General features: G+C 42.4%; 1 protein-coding gene across 2 annotated transcripts in view; it reads right to left on the reverse strand.

The window, feature by feature from the left end:
• LOC116991566 (cell migration inducing hyaluronidase 1) overlaps positions 1-16,852 on the reverse strand; it is a 122,861-nt gene that overhangs the window by 11,174 nt on the left and 94,835 nt on the right. For both annotated transcript variants that reach the window (XM_033050270.1, XM_033050271.1), the window contains exons 15-25: positions 16,049-16,118; positions 15,784-15,912; positions 14,541-14,626; positions 13,297-13,428; positions 11,366-11,401; positions 9,808-9,963; positions 9,248-9,428; positions 8,120-8,335; positions 4,512-4,723; positions 3,534-3,719; positions 953-1,157 (exon numbers count right to left, since the gene is read on the reverse strand). In XM_033050270.1, coding sequence (XP_032906161.1) covers positions 953-1,157; positions 3,534-3,719; positions 4,512-4,723; positions 8,120-8,335; positions 9,248-9,428; positions 9,808-9,963; positions 11,366-11,401; positions 13,297-13,428; positions 14,541-14,626; positions 15,784-15,912; positions 16,049-16,118 — 1,609 coding nt within the window. The remainder of the gene's footprint in view (positions 1-952; positions 1,158-3,533; positions 3,720-4,511; positions 4,724-8,119; positions 8,336-9,247; positions 9,429-9,807; positions 9,964-11,365; positions 11,402-13,296; positions 13,429-14,540; positions 14,627-15,783; positions 15,913-16,048; positions 16,119-16,852) is intronic.

The following is a 16,852-nucleotide window of genomic DNA, read 5'->3' on the forward strand; positions in this document are numbered from 1 at the left end:
AAAAAGGGAAAGGACAGAAGAGAGAAATAAAGGAAGAAAAGTGGGAGTTAGAGGAGAGAGGGAATAAAGGGCTGCAGCAAAGTGTAGGCATGGGTAGTGCTGGGATTAGCAGCGGCATTTGGAGGCGATGGAAGCCGATTCTTCTTCTCTTTGTTTGGCTGCACACTTCTCCCCAGCTCTGAGATACATCCAATTAGCCAGGTACCCCGGCAATGCTCACACTTACTGTGCCAGCCAGGTTTGGCCCTGAGCCCCTGATCTCAGCAATGAGTGGCTGGACTATTGGCCGTGGCCTGTTCGACCTTCACCTTGTCCACAATGATCCTTTGCTGAAGAAGGCAGAGGTTTGCTCTGGGCTCCCAGCAATGCAGCATGTACCCAGGCAAACATTTTTTTAAATGTGTGTACAGATACGTGCGTATGAGTGTTTTGTCTGGAAGACCACGGATTGCATAACAGATCAAAGCATTGCACACTACACCAGGTAAGGTCTCACCAAGTCTCTAAACAAATATAATCAAACTTCTTTATGACAGTGTGTAAGAAGGAACGGCAGATGCTGGGTTAAACCGAAGATAGACACAAAAAGCTGGAGTAAGTCAGCGGGAAGAAGGGTCTCGACCCGAAAGGTCACCCATTCCTTCTCTCCAGAGATGCTGCCTGCCCCGCTGAGTTACTCCAGCTTTTTGTGTCTATCATTTTTATGACCGTGTCCTACTGTAATCGATTGTTGAATCCCTATTGTGGATTTTACTGCCTTCCAGAGAGACACTGAAGTCTTTGCCCAGTGGACCTGTATCAATCTGCTATCTTTGTTCGTATAACTTTGTGATTTGTTTCGGTGCCAGATGAGATATTGCAGCTCAGACAAAAATTTCAAAGATGCTTCACCCTCACTGTAGTAATTTGAGGATTAAAGGGTAAATATCAGGCAGAGCCTCGAGCAACTTACCAGCTGTGCTGTTGGTAATTTCTTTGGCATAGGGACATCAACCGTTGGCATTTGGCTGTACTTGGGATAGGCTGTCAATACGCAGTCGCTGACCCTACTTTTGTCAGCAAAGGAGGCTTTGATCTTTATTCTCTCGCAGCCTTGTAATGAGCAGAAAGCAAACGTGTGCCGTTTCTTGTGGGCTTTCACTTTCAGGAAGAGAAGCCTTTAGGAGCAAGAGATAAATACACTTGTTTGTCAGCCAGCTGCAGCAGATTTATGAAAGCAATCAGTGTTAGACTAATACATTAATCACATTTTCTAACAGAAGAAAATTGTGCAAATGTAATAAATTTTGACTCCATGTTTAGTTGTACTAACAGCAAAGCTAATGGCTAGAAATTCACGTGTACAACATCATAAAGAAAGTGTTGTCGAATGGAGCAGTGCAGGAACCTCGCAGTGCAGGAACCTCGCAGTGGATGGTGATTCTCGGAGGTTTATGGAAGTCAGATCATTGGGTATGCAAATGGTTCAATAGTTCTATTGTGCTTTAGCGGAGGCAGGTAAGGCTTTGAACAATCAGGGGATAGATGCTTTAGTTTAAAAACTGATAGTTTAAAACTGGTAGTTTTAGTTTTAGAGATTTAATTTTAGAGATACAGCGTGGAAACAGGCCCTTCAGCCCACCGAGGCCACTTAGACAATCGATCACCCATACACTAGTTCTATGTTATCCTGCTTTCGCATCCACTCCACACGCATTAGGGGCAATTTACAGAGGCCAATTAACCTACAAACCTGCATGTCTTTGGGATGTGAGAGCAAACCCATGCAGTTCAGGGAGAACGTGCAAACTCCATACAGGCAGCACCCGAGGTCAGGATCGAACCCGGTCTCTGGCACTGTGAGGCAGCAGCTCTACCCTTGTGCCACTGTGCTGCCCAATGGTACAGATGAGAAGATGGGACCCAGGCAGATGGGCCTTGATCATGTTGATTCGAGGGATGGAGTAGCTGAATGACCTATTCCTACTCCACTCTCTTTGTTGTACTATTGTTTATTGTATCTTTATTTGTTGTGTTGTTGCATTTATGTGCCTTTCAAGCTGCAGCAACAATTTTATTGTTTTCTTCTCTGTGAAAACAAATGACCTTTGACCCCATGTTTTTGTATTTAGAAAAAGCATTGAGGTGACATGCAATAGTGCTTTAACATCATAATAATCACACTTGAATTTTTAGTCCAATGGCTACAGATTGAGAAGTTTCTTTCACCATAATGTGTGTGGTTTTCTCCCTGCCCGAGATAATCTCAATTACAACACGGCAATGCAGCAAAGACCATTTAAGTCACAAACGTTTGAATTAGAAACATCTACAGATGCTGGAAATCTGGTTGCTAAGTTTGAGGATGACAGCAACATTGGTGGTGTGGTGGGCAGTGAAGTAGGTTGTCCACGATTACAAGATCTAGATCAAATGGGAAAGTGGGCAAAGGAATGGCAGATGGAATTTAACCTGGACAAATGTGTGGTGGTGGATTTTGGGGAGTTATAGACAATAGACATTAGGTTCAGGAGGAGGCTATTCTGCCCTTCGAGCCAGCACCGCCATTCACTGTGATCATGGTTGATCAACCACAATCAGTACCCCGTTCCTGCCTTCTTAACATATCCCCTGACTTTGCTATCTTTAAACTTGGACAGGATATTTACAGTGCATGGCAGGGCCCTGGGGGATGGCGTAGAACAGAGAGAGTTAGGGATGCAAGTGCATACTTCCCTGAACGTGACAATAGAAAAGATAGACAGATAGAACGTGACAGATAGAAAAGGTGGTGAAGTAGTTACATCGCATGCTTATCTTTAATTGGTAGGGGCACCGAGTTAGGGATTTGGGAACATCATGTTACAATTGTATTAGATGTTGCTGCACCAAGAGTATTCTGTGCAGTTCTTGTTGCCATATTGTAGGAAGGATGTGAATAAGATAGTGAGGGTGCAGAAAAGATTCACTAGGATGTTGCCAGGACTGTAGGGCTTTAGTTATAAGTTGAGATTGAATGAGCTGGGACTGTTTTCCCAGAGGCGCAGGAGGCCGAGCGATGACCTTATAGAGGTTTATGAAAATAGTATCTGGTCACAATCTTTTCCCCAGGGTAAGGGAGTCTAAAACGCGAGGGCAGAGGTTTAAGGCGAGATGGGAAATATTTAAAGAGGAGCACATAGTGGGGCACAGGGTGGTGGATATATGGAATGAACTGCCAGAGGAAGTAGCAGAGATAGGTACAATTACAATGTTTAAAAGACATAAAAGACATCTGAATGGATCGATCGATAGAAAAGATTGAGAGGGATGTGGGGCAATTGCTGGCAAATGGGACAAACTCAGGTAGGCAACTTTGTCACATAAATGGGTTGGATTGAAGGTCCTGGTTCTGTGCTGTGTAGCCTTATGACTATGAAACAAAAACAGAAAATGCTGGGGGTAGTCAGCATGTTAGGCAGCGCCTATTGAAAAATCTGTTTCTCCTCAAATGCTGCCTGACCTGCTGAGTATCCCTGGTTTGTGTGTGTCATTTACAAATATGAGGGACAAACCCAGTGTCTTCATCGAAGAAATAATAGCTTCTGCCCGGGTGGCCGTGATCCAGGTTGTTCATCTTGTACGTCCTCTGAAAGGTTCCAGTCTTAAACGTCCTTTTCGACAAGCGATTATGGATGTCCGATATGATGCTAAACATGCTGCCTTTAGGATAACAAAGTCCCACTTGTATCCAGTCATTCCTGGCGTGGATTTCAATGGGGAAAAAATAAAATCAGTGTTGGATTTGCTAGCTTTTTTTGTACTTCACAATTGTATTTGCATTTCACATCCTGATCAAGGGCAACAAAGAACATTGAATCCAAACCATCCTAAACACAAAACCATCTGTACAGTTTCAATGCATTCAAGTTGTCTACACTGGGACTGCTGGACATCGTAAGGCATAAATCTCAAGCCTCCGAGCCCAATAACATCTGCTCTGCCATTGTGTTTGGAAATCTTGCTTGACAATAACAGCTTGACTTTATGTAGCATGTTCTATGGAATAGAAATCCAAGTGACATGGGATTAGCATCAGTAAGTGCACTGAGTAACAGTTCAATTCTGATTTTATTGAATGGAGGAACTGGATTTATTATTTGTGTTCTTGTATTCTTATGTTGTTAACAATTCATAAGTTCATAAGTTCCAGGAGCAGAATGAGGCCATTCGGCCCATCAAGTCTACTCCACCATTCATGGCTGATCATGTCTAATCTATCTTTCCCTCTCAGCCCCATTCTCCTGCTGTCTCCCCATAACCCACAATACCCTTACTAATCAGGAATATGTCAATATACTAATATACTAATCAAGAATATGGCCTCCACAACCATGTTGGTTGATGCTCTTATCTAATTATTATCTTAATATTTTTAATTTTTTAAATTCTACCATTTTTAAAGGCGCAGTAGACTCGAAGGGCCGAATGGCCTAATTCAGCTCCTTTGACTTATGAAAGTGTCACAACTTGGATCACAAAATACCACTCACTGGTTGAAGTTGATGAGCCATATGGTGAGTTCCTGGGGTGCGAGTCCATCCCAGTGCACTGTGTATCCTTTCTGTAGCATCACCACAGGCTGGTACTGTTGGTAATGGGAATGTCTGCCCAGGGCTCCCTTTAGGAAGAGCGGTTTATCGGGATACTCATCTTTAATTATCTTCATCTTCAGCGTTGATGGATGCTTGGCCTGAATGTAAACCTTCCAGCAAAATAAACCACAGTCAAGCTGAGAAATGGCAGTATACCCTGTAGTTCAGATCAAACTTCTGTTTTCACTTCTCTCAGAGTGAAAAACAGTTGCCAGCAATGTCTGGCAGTCACGGCTCACATCAGAGGTTCAAAGCGGAATGTGCTCGAATTTCTACCATCTCTCCAATATACATCCTTTTATAATAGGAAAAGTTGATAAAATATTCCCCATTAAAATATTTCTCTACATGATGTCAGATACACACTGTTGTATAACAGCAGCTCATTTTCAAATCTGAAGTCAAGGATAAAATATGTAGCTTATAAACCTTTCAGATTATTCGTCCATTGTGAATGGGGCTAAAAGGTTTAAATTGGAAAATAAATTCTCCCGCAACATAAACGTCAGGTTTTGGTATTTTGGATAATGTACAGGCAGATGAGATCAGTTTAACTTGGTACCATGTTTGGCACATACATTGTAGTCCGAAGGGCCTATCCTTGTGCTACATTGCTCTATGCTCTAACTAACAATCTAGAGCCCTTTCACAATTTGATATTAGATGCAGTGTGGAGATTTGTTTGTTAACATTTCCTCGGTTGACTTGATCGTTAAAATGGAATGTGAATTTCACTCAGGATAACAGATATAGTGAATCTTCAACACTACTGTGTAAATGCACCATGCAAACCAGCGAACGTTGGTTAAGCACAATAATTAGTACAAAGGCAGGCAGAGGCAGCTTTCAGAACTCAGGAAAGAGGGCAAGTTTGTCCATGGCATCGATGCACAAAGTAGATGCTAAACTTTAGGGGGAGATAAACAATGTTGTCTTGTGTCAGTTGACAATTGAGGACCGACATGGGTAAACAACATGCTGCAAGATGAAGATGACAAGGGGCAGTGGGGTGTAGGTTAGAGCAGCAGACAATCAGAAGCTCTGACATGTGCACAGGGTGGTAGTGCTCTGGAAAGTGGCCAGCCAATCTGTGCAGCGCTTCTTCTATGTGGAGAAGTGTTTAAGCACCATGTTCAGTGCATTGAAGTTGAAGAAGTCCAAATGAATTGTTGATTAACTGAAGGAAGTGTTTGGGTACACAGGAAACACCAGGACTGCAGATGCTGGAGTCTGGTGTAAAAAGGGACCCGGAGTATTTTGGTGGCAGGAAAGGATGAAGTAGATGGGTAGGTGGTGCAAGGAAAGGTGCCACGATGAGGAGACCGAGTATTGGTGGGAAAGGGAAACGGAGTCAGAGAGGTTGTACATCTGTGCTGACAACTCCATGACTCCATGAGAAAGTTTGATGGATGTAAGAGTTATGAACCAATATGGGCTGATTGAGCTAAGCAATAAATTAGATGTTCAGTTTAATTTAGTTTAGAGATTGAGCATGGAAATAGGCCCTTTGGCCCATTGAGTCCCCGCCAATCATCAGTCACCTGTACGCACTAGTTCAATGGATATGATCGCGCTTAATGGCAGAACAAGCTTGAGTGGCTAAATAAGCCACAACATTCTGAAAGAAGTTTACAGTTTTCTTTAATCCAAGTCATTAAAAAAAGATAGTGAAGAGATCAGGTATGGTCATAATTTGATTTTGCCAGTTTGGTGAATTGAGGCTCGTGTAGCTGCTGAAGAATGTTGAGCCAATTTTGCAGTTGTCCAAATTCTGTTTTTTTGAAATGTGAATGAAAAATATTCACATTTTCAACCATGAATTAAAACCTGTGATGTCCAACTGAGATAGAGTTGTTTCTGCCCAGATGTGTGTTAGGATTCTAGCTCTCCACTTATCATGCAGTTAGCACCAGCACAACACATAACATGTGTCATCTCTGGGAGTAATCACCGCCACATGAGCAGACAGTGAACTTGGTCCACTTGGCAACTCCATCACTTGAAAGTGAATTGATGAGAACAACATGTCCTGGCAAAACACAAAGTGCTGGAGTAACTCAATGGGTCAGGCAGCATCTCTGGAAAAAAGGAATAGGTGACATTTCGGATCGAGACGCTTCTTGGGGTCTCAACCTGAAATTTCTCCAGAGATACTGCCTGACCCACTGAGTTACTCCAGCATTTTGTGTCTTATCTTCAGTTTAAACCAGCATCTGCAGTTCCTTCCTAAACATATTTTAAATGGTGTTGTATTTTATGCTTTTGCATACCCTGTCCTACTTCAGGTAATTGTAATGATTCAACAGTGAAATGATTCAATACAGCTGAGACTCTGGCAGCCGCAGGGAGGAGTACTTTAACCATAAACGACATCTTCAAGTTGCCATTGATTAAGGTCAATGTAATTGTTGCTTTAGAGATCTTGAACCTACTCAGATGCCACTGTATAATTCTGACTACACATGGCATCCTTGTTGACTAGTTTGTCTCCTGGATCGGTCCTTCCATGTTATCTTTTTCTTTTCCTCATCAATCAGCCAGAAGAAGAAACTGGGATAATGTATAAAAAGGAACAGCAGATGCTGGTTTATACCAAAGATAGACACAAAGTGTTGGAGTAACTCAGCAGATCAGGGAAAATTGATAGGTGACATTTCGGGTTGGAACCCTTCCTTAAGGCTGATTTTAGGGAAGGGGGGGTAGGGAAGAAAGCGAATAGGAAGCCAGAAAAACAAAAACAGGACAGATCCCCCCCCCCCCCCACCATCAGTCTAAAGAAGGGTCATGACCCAAAACGTCACCTGTCCATTTTCTCCTGAGAAGCTGCCTGACCCGCTGAGTTACTCCAGAATTTTGTGTCTATCTTTAGATGAAACTGGGACTTTGCTAATCAACTCTGAGAATTAGTTCCAGAGTTATTGGAACTTATTGATCCACCTGACTTCCACGCAAAATGCTGACCTTCACGTTAGAAACTAGTACCACAGAGGGAATAGCAATCTGTGTCTCAAACAGTGGCTTCAGAGGCAACTTTAAAAGTGGACGGCACCAATGCAGAACTTGGCATAAATGGAGTGAGATCCATTCATTTTAATGTGGAAAATTTTCCAGACCATCATACCGGCTTGTGATATTTCCATACAGATGCTGCCAAAGCTTTAAACTGAACTGCTTCAAGAATTAGTTTGCGCCAACATTTTCCTTCATGTTTCTGCCATGGTGTAATTAAATTATATCATGTAAAGTCTCATTTGCTATATATATATATATATATATATATATAATATATATGAAAAAATATAATACAATTCATCACATCAGATACTTAATATCACAAACAAAAATCGTGGGCACACCTCTGAAATGTTTGTTGTAGGAATAGAGAGCTACTTTTCTTGGCCCATGCAATTGCAATGTTATTTCTGCCGGCACAGTGCGAAGTTTAAAATGGGCAATTGCATGAATGGAAATTCAGAACGATGGATAACCGGAGGTATGAGCGTTACCTGGGCGTAGTGACCACTGCAGATAGCAGATCGCCAGTCTGGGACATCAATGCAATCCGAATGCCTGAGGAGCCAGTTATCATGCTTAACGATATAGGCTCCAGGATACTCTGATACCGAGCCGTCCACATCATGTAGGATTGTTGTTTTATCACCATCCAAATCCAAGTGATTGAACCAGTGGCCTGGCTCACCAAAGAAAACTCGTGATGCGATCTTAAAGGTGGAGATAAACAAGTGTTACATAGAACATGGAATAGTACAGCACAGGAATGGGCCCCTCAGCCCACAATGTTTGTGCTGAACATGAACTAATCTTATCTGCCTGTACATGATCCATATTCCTCTATACCTTGCATTTCCATGTGCCTATCTCAAAGCCTCTTTAACGCGACTATCTTATCTGCCTCCACCACCACCACTAGCAATGAGTTCCAGGTCACCACCACTCTCTGTGAAAAAAAACATGTCCTGCACATCTCCAATAAATCCCCCCCCTCTCACCTTAGCACCCTGGGAGAAAAAAGTTTTGACTGTCTACCCTATCTATGCCTTTGATAAATTTATATACTTCGATCAAGTCCAACGTTCCAGATAAAACAATCCATGTTTATCCAACCTGGCATTGTAGCTGAAACCCTCTAATCCAGGCAGCATTCTGGGGAACGTACATGCTGGACAAAACATTCTTTACGTAACTGGTGCAACATTCATCAACTCAGGACATGCTAAAGCTACAAAGAAAGGTCACAGAAAAAGAGATGGCCATACCCAATATTACATTTAATATATATTCTACGTAGGAATCCAATTAACATTCTCTGCCCTTTGCTATTCGCGAGCTCAACCCAGATTTAGTCTAATTCTACATCATGATCCATCATAAAGCATGGCGATACACTTTTTGGCAACATCTTCATAAATCTTCCAGATGTATGTTCCTTTAACTTTTAGTAAAGAAACATATATTTTAAAACCCATGCTCTATCACTGCTATTACCGAACAGTATTTCTTTGTGTTAATAATTTCTGTAGATATTTTATCATTAACATACCCCCACTAAATACACATTTGCATTCGTTGACCTAATCATGAATAGAGAGAGGTACTAAAATCAGACGACCTACCGGGACATCTTGGAATGTGATGTTGGTCATGTTGTTATTTGGACAGGTCTGCCACGAGTTGTTGAACCGGAACCCAATAGCACTGGTGTGACGACCATCCAGAGCAACAAATTTACGGAAGGTACAGTTCTCTACGTTTATTGGGCCATCGTAGATCTGTATCCCTCGCATAGGAAATGTCCTAGAAATGGGGTAAGGAAATAAAATGGTTTGGAATGCAAGGAAGCAGGAGGGAGTGGGTTAACGAACTGACGCATCGAAGGGGCTGTGTGACAATATCAATGTCTCCTACAACTGTGACATAACATCCCAACTTCTAGACTCAATACCCTGACTGATGAAGGCTAATGGAATGAAAACCTTCTTGACCTCCCTATCTACTTGTGACGCGATTTATAAAAATAATCCAATTGGCCTGCCGCGTCTGTGTCTCCCGCTGAGTTTTTCCAGCATTTTTGTCCACCTTTGATTTTTTCAGCATCTGCAGTTCTTTCTTAAACATCAAAGTCAGAGAAGTACTTTAATACATGAGTGAGTAGATGACTCATTGAGTTACTTACTCTCCCTTGGGAAGAGCTCGGCCACTGTGATCCAAGCCACCTGGACCCCAGAAAAGGTTGTCTGGCATCTCTGTTCCACGGTTTTCACTCTCCCCAACAAACAACGAGTTCTTTACCTCCTGTTTGGCCCCGTCATCATCTGGAAAAGTTCCACCACTGGAAACAGAAACGTTTAATATCAGCTTGGCTCCATTATCAGGAGTCTTACCTGCAAACCAAAGGATTGTTAATAATGGGACAAACTGGTTAGGTCTGTGTGTGTGTTGTGCTGAAGGAGAGTTGTATTAGAGATGCCATCTTCTGCACGCAGCTTTAAAGTCTGTTCAGAGGGGGATGTAAAAGATCCAGACCATTTATCAACACCTAACAAGGAATTTTCTTGGTAGTTTGTATAACTCAATGCAAAATTCTCACTGTCCATTTCTTGTTAATCCCGCTGTGTTCAGTTTGTTTATATCACAAGAGTGGGGATTCTTCAAAATAAATCCACTCCGTAGAATATAGGAAGCCACTATATATAAAGCTAACTTACACTTTTGTGCCTCATGTTTCAGAAGTGCCTCTTGACATTGTCTTTGACAGAATTGGATGCCATGACCCACGACTTTTTAAATGTATAGAAATGTATAAGAAATTTAAGATAGACACAAAAAGGTGGAGTAACTCAGCGGATCAGACAGCATCTCTGGAGAAAAGGAATAGGTGGCGTTTCGGGTTGAGACCCTTCTTCAGATCCAGTCCTGTTCTCCAGAGATGCTGTCTGACCCACTGAGTTACTCCAGCTTTTTGTGTTTATCTTCGGTTTAAACAAGAATCTGCAGTTCCTTCCTACACGTTTAGGAGAATTTTGTTTCTCAGTACAATCCCAATAGTTTTGTTCTGAGCCCCACTTTGTTGCCCTTTGGACTCACCTTCCATTGTCTGTTGTTTAAGGTATTTTCTCTATTGGAGATGATTCTGTTCTACATTCACCACTGTTCTTTGGACCTCACCTCCATTGCCATCTCTCTCTCCCCTCTTTTATCCCTCCCTTATGACCTCTGGTCTTTGTCTCTGTTTCAATGGATAGATGCTCCTCTCAAATATTTCTTCAATGCCTTCCTGTTTGTGTTTAGTGCCTGGACTACTTATACTCTTGCTAATCTGTTCTCCGTCTATCTTATCTACAAATTCTCATCTCCTTCAATTCTTCCTTCATCCAATAATCTTCAGAGATATAAAATGTTTTTTTTTTTACCATCACTGTCAGTCCCTTTTTCTGCACCTCAGCATTCCTAAGACTTCCCTGCAATCTTAATTGTCTGCTGGACCCTCAATTTTAATCCTTTATCACGATTTCTTAAACATTTTAAAACAAGTTTTGTTTTACATAGACACAGCGATTGCAGATGCTGGAATCTTGAGCAAAAAAACAAAGACTGGTGGATCTCAGCAGGTTAGGCACTATCTGTGAATGGAATGAACAGCTAACATTTCGGGTCAGGACTTTTCTTCATTCTGACCCAAACTGACCCAGACTGTTTTATTGAAATGGCTTTCAAAAACCACAAGTGCTTACCTTGCAAGTGTTAATCCAATTCCATTGTCAGAAAACCTAAGGAAAAAGGCAAACATAGTAAAAGGTCACAGAGTCTCACAGAGAGATACAGTACAGAATTAAGCCATTTAGTTCACAACCCCCCCCTCCTCCCCCCAAGGCATTAAATCAAACAGGGTTAAATGGATAACACAGTACCAGATCACAGTGTCAAAGTTTGCTCCTTGCAATAACAAATCTGGCGATGCCCTCTGGTGTTGGACATTTCCATCCTGGGAAAAAGACTCTGACCATCTATCCTATCTATGCATCTCATAATTGTATATATTTCTATCATCTTCACTCAACCTCCAGAGGAGGTTCCAGAGGAAACAATCAAAGTCTATCCAATCTCTCCCTGTAGCTGTTAATCATTGTCCCTTCATTTTTTTACAACAATGGGGAGCTCAGGGTCTCAATGTATGACCTTCCAACTTATTGCAATGAAGCCAATTCCAGTTTGAAAGCAGCCTCTTTCAGCTGGTCTGCCCTTCAAAAGTTCCACTAATGTATTAGGATCTCAACTGACAGATCTGAGCAGAATTATTTGTAGCTAGCCTCATTTATAGTATTTCATTTTTTTTTATGGGCTCCAAATGAGAACTCACGCTGTTTGGGATCTATAAAAATAATCCGGGCCATTCCCACCCAGGATGTGCATGCTTTCTGATCGCCAGCATTTCTCAATACCAAGATGGCAATGTGCTGCTGTTGACCACTCCACCCAGTTGGATGGCTCAATCTGCCGAGCTACATCCGGTAGTGTTGGTCTTTGACCATACAATAATGTGGATGAATCGGTAATATGGTCAGAGCAATGGCAGATGGAATTTACTGAGGTGATATACTTTGGGAGGACTAATGCAAGGATATACATAATGAATGGTCAGATCCCAGGGAGTACTGATCTCACCCTACATGTCCAACGAATCCTGAAACCAGCAGGCCAGGTAGGTAAGGTAATCATCCAGAATATAATTTAAGAACAAGGAGATATTGGTTTAATTTGATAAAGCAATTGGAGTATTGCATGTAGTTCTGGCCACCCCATTACAGAAATATGTGGAACGCAGAAGTTGAGGGGAGTCTTGATAGAAGTATATAAAGTTCTGAGAGGCAAAGATAGCGTAGACAGTCATAACCTTTATCCCCAGGGTGGAAGTGTCAACACCAGGGTGCATGCAGGGGATTTACTAGGAACCTGGATGAGTGCATTGAAGAATATTGAAAAAAGTAACAGCAGACGGAATTCAATAGAATAGCGGATTGAAGCTCAGGACTGGGTATGAAAGAAATGCTGAAATTTGATTCAAAGTGTCAAGATTGGAATAATTTGAGTGAGGCAATGAGAAGCTCTCAAAACTCAACTGTGATTTATAGATGTATCAGTAATATGTGTTTTGAGAATGGCTGTTAATTAAGGCTCTTTTGGTTGACAGGATAATGAGTGGTCAATTGAGTAATTTGCACAGTTCACCCTACAGGTCCTGCACCCTTCTTCATTATATAGAGCTTTAAATCACTCCATCTTTCCCTTTGGGGGACTCTTCAAAACCCAGCTCCAACCAACATCTTTCCCCCCTCTGCAATATTATCTTTATATTTCTTGGACTAGGCTCCTATGAAACAGGAGAGGATGCTTTCCTAACTCGAAGAATTATATTGATGCAAGTTGTTTTTTTTTTTTTAATTTCAAAATATACTTTATTCAATTGGTATTGATGCAAGTTGTTGCTATATCTGATAAACCTATGTGGATGCCAAGCCAAAGGGATGCATTTTTTAAATGTCATTGGACTAAAGTAACTGGAGATACTTTTAATCTGCAGTGTGCAGAATACTCAAATTTAAAACACATTGCAAACAGTTAAAACATATTGATTCAGCATTTGTAAGTTTAAACTGGAACTTACTGGCAGTCCTCCAACCACACGTCCCCACCTCGAAGCCAGGCGCCATGGTCTTGGTTTTTATAGGCAATATAATTCTTGATTAAAGCAGGTTCTCTTGGCTTGTAAGGGTCAGCTCCTACGTGAGGGCTGTACCTAAAGACATAGGGCAACATTAAATTTAAAATAGATATTTTCATGAGTGAAACGTGGTATTGGTCATATCCAGGTTATTTTGAGTCATTGGATAAAGTCAATTGGGTTCTTGCAGTCTTTGGCTTTATTCCATTTTCTGTGTCAGGGATATACATAATGATGGCATTCTGGGCACCCAAATCCTTTCTACCTCAGGCATCTCCACCCTTAAGGGAGGCACAAAATGCTGGAGTAACTCAGTGAGACAGGCAGCATCTCTGGAGAGATATATGGGTGATGTTTCGGGTCGAGTCCCTTCTTCAGGCTTCATCTGCTCCACTGCGATATCTACTTTGAAGAAGTTCTCCTCTCTCCGACGAGAGTTCTGCAACACCCTCTCTCGCTGCTCCCCCTCTCTGCTTCTCCTATACACTCAAACCATAAGGGATTCCACTCAACCATTTCCTTGCCATGCCCACCATCAACCTTCCCCAGGAGCCAATGCCAAACAATTGCCCCCCCACCCCCTCCCCTCTTCCAGGCACACGGTGATCCTTTGGCTGATTTCCTCCCTTCTCTTACTCTCGTTCCTAGCCCTCACTCAATCTTCCTGCCACACACCAAGCCCAGGCAAGGAAGTTTACTCTCCAATTCCCAGCTGCAGGGTCCCAAGATCCAGGTTTTGGCTACGGCTCGAATCAGACTTATGGCCGACTTCCCGAGCCGTGGGAGAGGAGAGCTGGGTACTGCATCTTCACCAGTAAAAACACATGGTCTTTTATTATCGACTGCACAGACATCTAATGAGGCAGGCAAACACCTAAAATGGTCACCAGTCCACTGCATGAGATCGTAAGAAACAGGCGTAAGGGGCGGCCATTCAGCCTGCTCTCCCATTTAATAAGATCATGGATGATCTAACCTTCATGTCAGCAGCACATTCCCATCTCTCCTGACTCTCTTTCTCTCAATGTCTATTGCTTTCTACCTTGAATGCACCTAATACTTTCGCTTCCACAGCTCTCTGGGAATGGCATCTATGCCATTTAGCAGTCTGATGCACGGTTGCCCCCGGTGAGATAGCTTTCAAACTTCTTCCCTCTTCATCAATGCATGCTTTTTCAGGAACTCACCTTGCGCCAACCAGCGAGAGGAACGGCCTTTTGTCCCGTGCATTAGCTTCGGTTGTCTTCACCCCATTATCAATGATCATACCAGCCTGCGAAACAAAATTCAAAATGCACTTAAGGTGTGGAATTCGAAGTGGTTTTTAATGAACACGTTTCAATCACGATTCTAAAGGTTGAACCAGATCCACAACACATGTAGCATGGTACGCACTGTCTTCATAATGTTCAATCTACTGCGAAGTGATAAAAAGCACCAGCATTTACCCGTTTACAACTAACAACGTCTGTGGGCCATCTCAATTGGGGACGGGCTCTACATTAGACTTTATACAGTGCAGAAACAGGTCCTTCGGCCCACCGAGTCCACGCTGACCAGTGATCACACTAACACTACCCTACACACCAAGGACAATTTTACAATTTCTACTGAAACCAATTAACCTACAAACCTGAAGGTAGACAAAAATGCTGGAGAAACTCAGCGGGTGCAGCAGCATCTATGGAGCGAAGGAAATAGGCAACGTTTTGGGCCGAAACCCTTGGTTTCGGCCCGAAACGTTGCCTATTTCCTTCGGATTCTGAAGAAGGGTTTTGGCCCGAAACGTTGCCTATTTCCTTCGCTCCATAGATGCTGCTGCACCCGCTGAGTTTCTCCAGCATTTTTGTGTACCTTCGATTTTCCAGCATCTGCAGTTCCTTCTTAAACACTTAACCTACAAACCTGTACCTCTCTGGAGTGTGGGAAGGAAACAGAGCACCCAAGTGGTCACAGGGAGAATGTGCAAACTCCGTACAGACAGCACCCTTAGTCAGGATCAAACCCGGGTCTCTGCCGCTGTCAGGGAGCAAGTCTACCGCTGTGCTAAATGGCATCGATGCCATTCCCAGAGAGCTGTGGATCTAAAGCAATTCTTTTGGATCCTTTTCTTTTCTGCAAAAAGATTTCCCCGTGGGGAAGTAAATGTGCGAAGCTGTAGGGTGGATTGAAGGCTTGGTCTGGACCGTAATTATCTGTGTGCTTCTGTTGTGTTTTCAAATGATATTTATAGAGACACTCGTGGTATGGGGAGAAGGGGGTTAAAACGAAGCTATTTTTGATCCGTTTCCAAATGTGCAGAAGCTACAGTGGCTTAGGAATGTCTTGTAAATGTTGATGGAAAATTACATAGCGCAACAAACGGCAGCAGATTGACTGCGTTTGCAGAGCAGCAATCTTTAGTATTATAGCCATTGCGTGCAGACTTACCCTGTGGTTGGAATGAGCCCTATTGTTGCTGAACCTTCCCAATGGCATGTGTTCTGAATAACCAGGGGAATACATTCCTTCTGAAGGCCCTGTGGGCACGTGGTGGAAAATGAACCAAAACCCTGTTTCCTGTAACGTAAACATGTTGATGAATGCTTGAAATTTCTATAAAAGGTGTTCCGCTGTCATTTAAACATGAATTATTGGCAGCAGAGGAATCTGGCCTCCACTTAAACGTTAGCATACACAGCATAAGATTATGTACCTCAGATCCCGCAGCGGCACAGTTGATGAGGCTATTGTTGGGGTTTGCGATCCAAAATGTTGAGACAGCACTGTAACAAAGCAGCATAGGAGGTATTGGCATAGAACATTCACAGTCCGTTTAACGAGAAGCAATTTAATGAGAATCAATAAACAGCAATGCATGAAATATGAAATTGAAATAGTAAATGCTGAAAACGCACAGCAAGTTAGGCAGCATCCTTGGAAGGAGGAGCAGTAAATGTTTCATCAAAAAACAGATACAAGTGTTGGAGTAACTCAGCGGGACAGCGCGAGATGTCGCCCGACTCGCTGAATTACTCAGGCTCTTTAGGTCTTTTTGGTAAACCAGCATCTGCAGTTCCTTGTATCTTCTTAATGTTTTATGAATAGAAATGGGAAGGAGAAAGAAAAGACATGTTGGCTTTATGTTGCAGAGAAGGGTGAGAGATAGATTGGATATTGGTAGTGGTGCCTATATATACAGCCTTAGATTACAGAATCATATCGATCAGTTGGTAAATTGAGAAAAGCAGTGACATCTGGAATATAATTCCAATAAGTGCGAGGTGGTGTATTTTGGGAAGTCTGATAAGGATAGGACATATGCTATATATGGTAGGGTCATAATATCAACTGAGGACAGAGGGACTTTACAGCACTGGTGTTTTGTAGACAAAAAGTTGGCGGTTCACATATTACTGCTCATGCACCGTTACAGGGTGCTGTAACATCAATCTAGTTCAAACATTTTCTAGAGATTCAGGAAGGTCGTAGTGGCACATACCAACACAAAAAAAAAAAA

The sequence above is a fragment of the Amblyraja radiata genome, chromosome 34 (assembly GCF_010909765.2).
Source record: "Amblyraja radiata isolate CabotCenter1 chromosome 34, sAmbRad1.1.pri, whole genome shotgun sequence".
In the NCBI taxonomy this organism is placed as follows: domain Eukaryota; kingdom Metazoa; phylum Chordata; class Chondrichthyes; order Rajiformes; family Rajidae; genus Amblyraja; species Amblyraja radiata.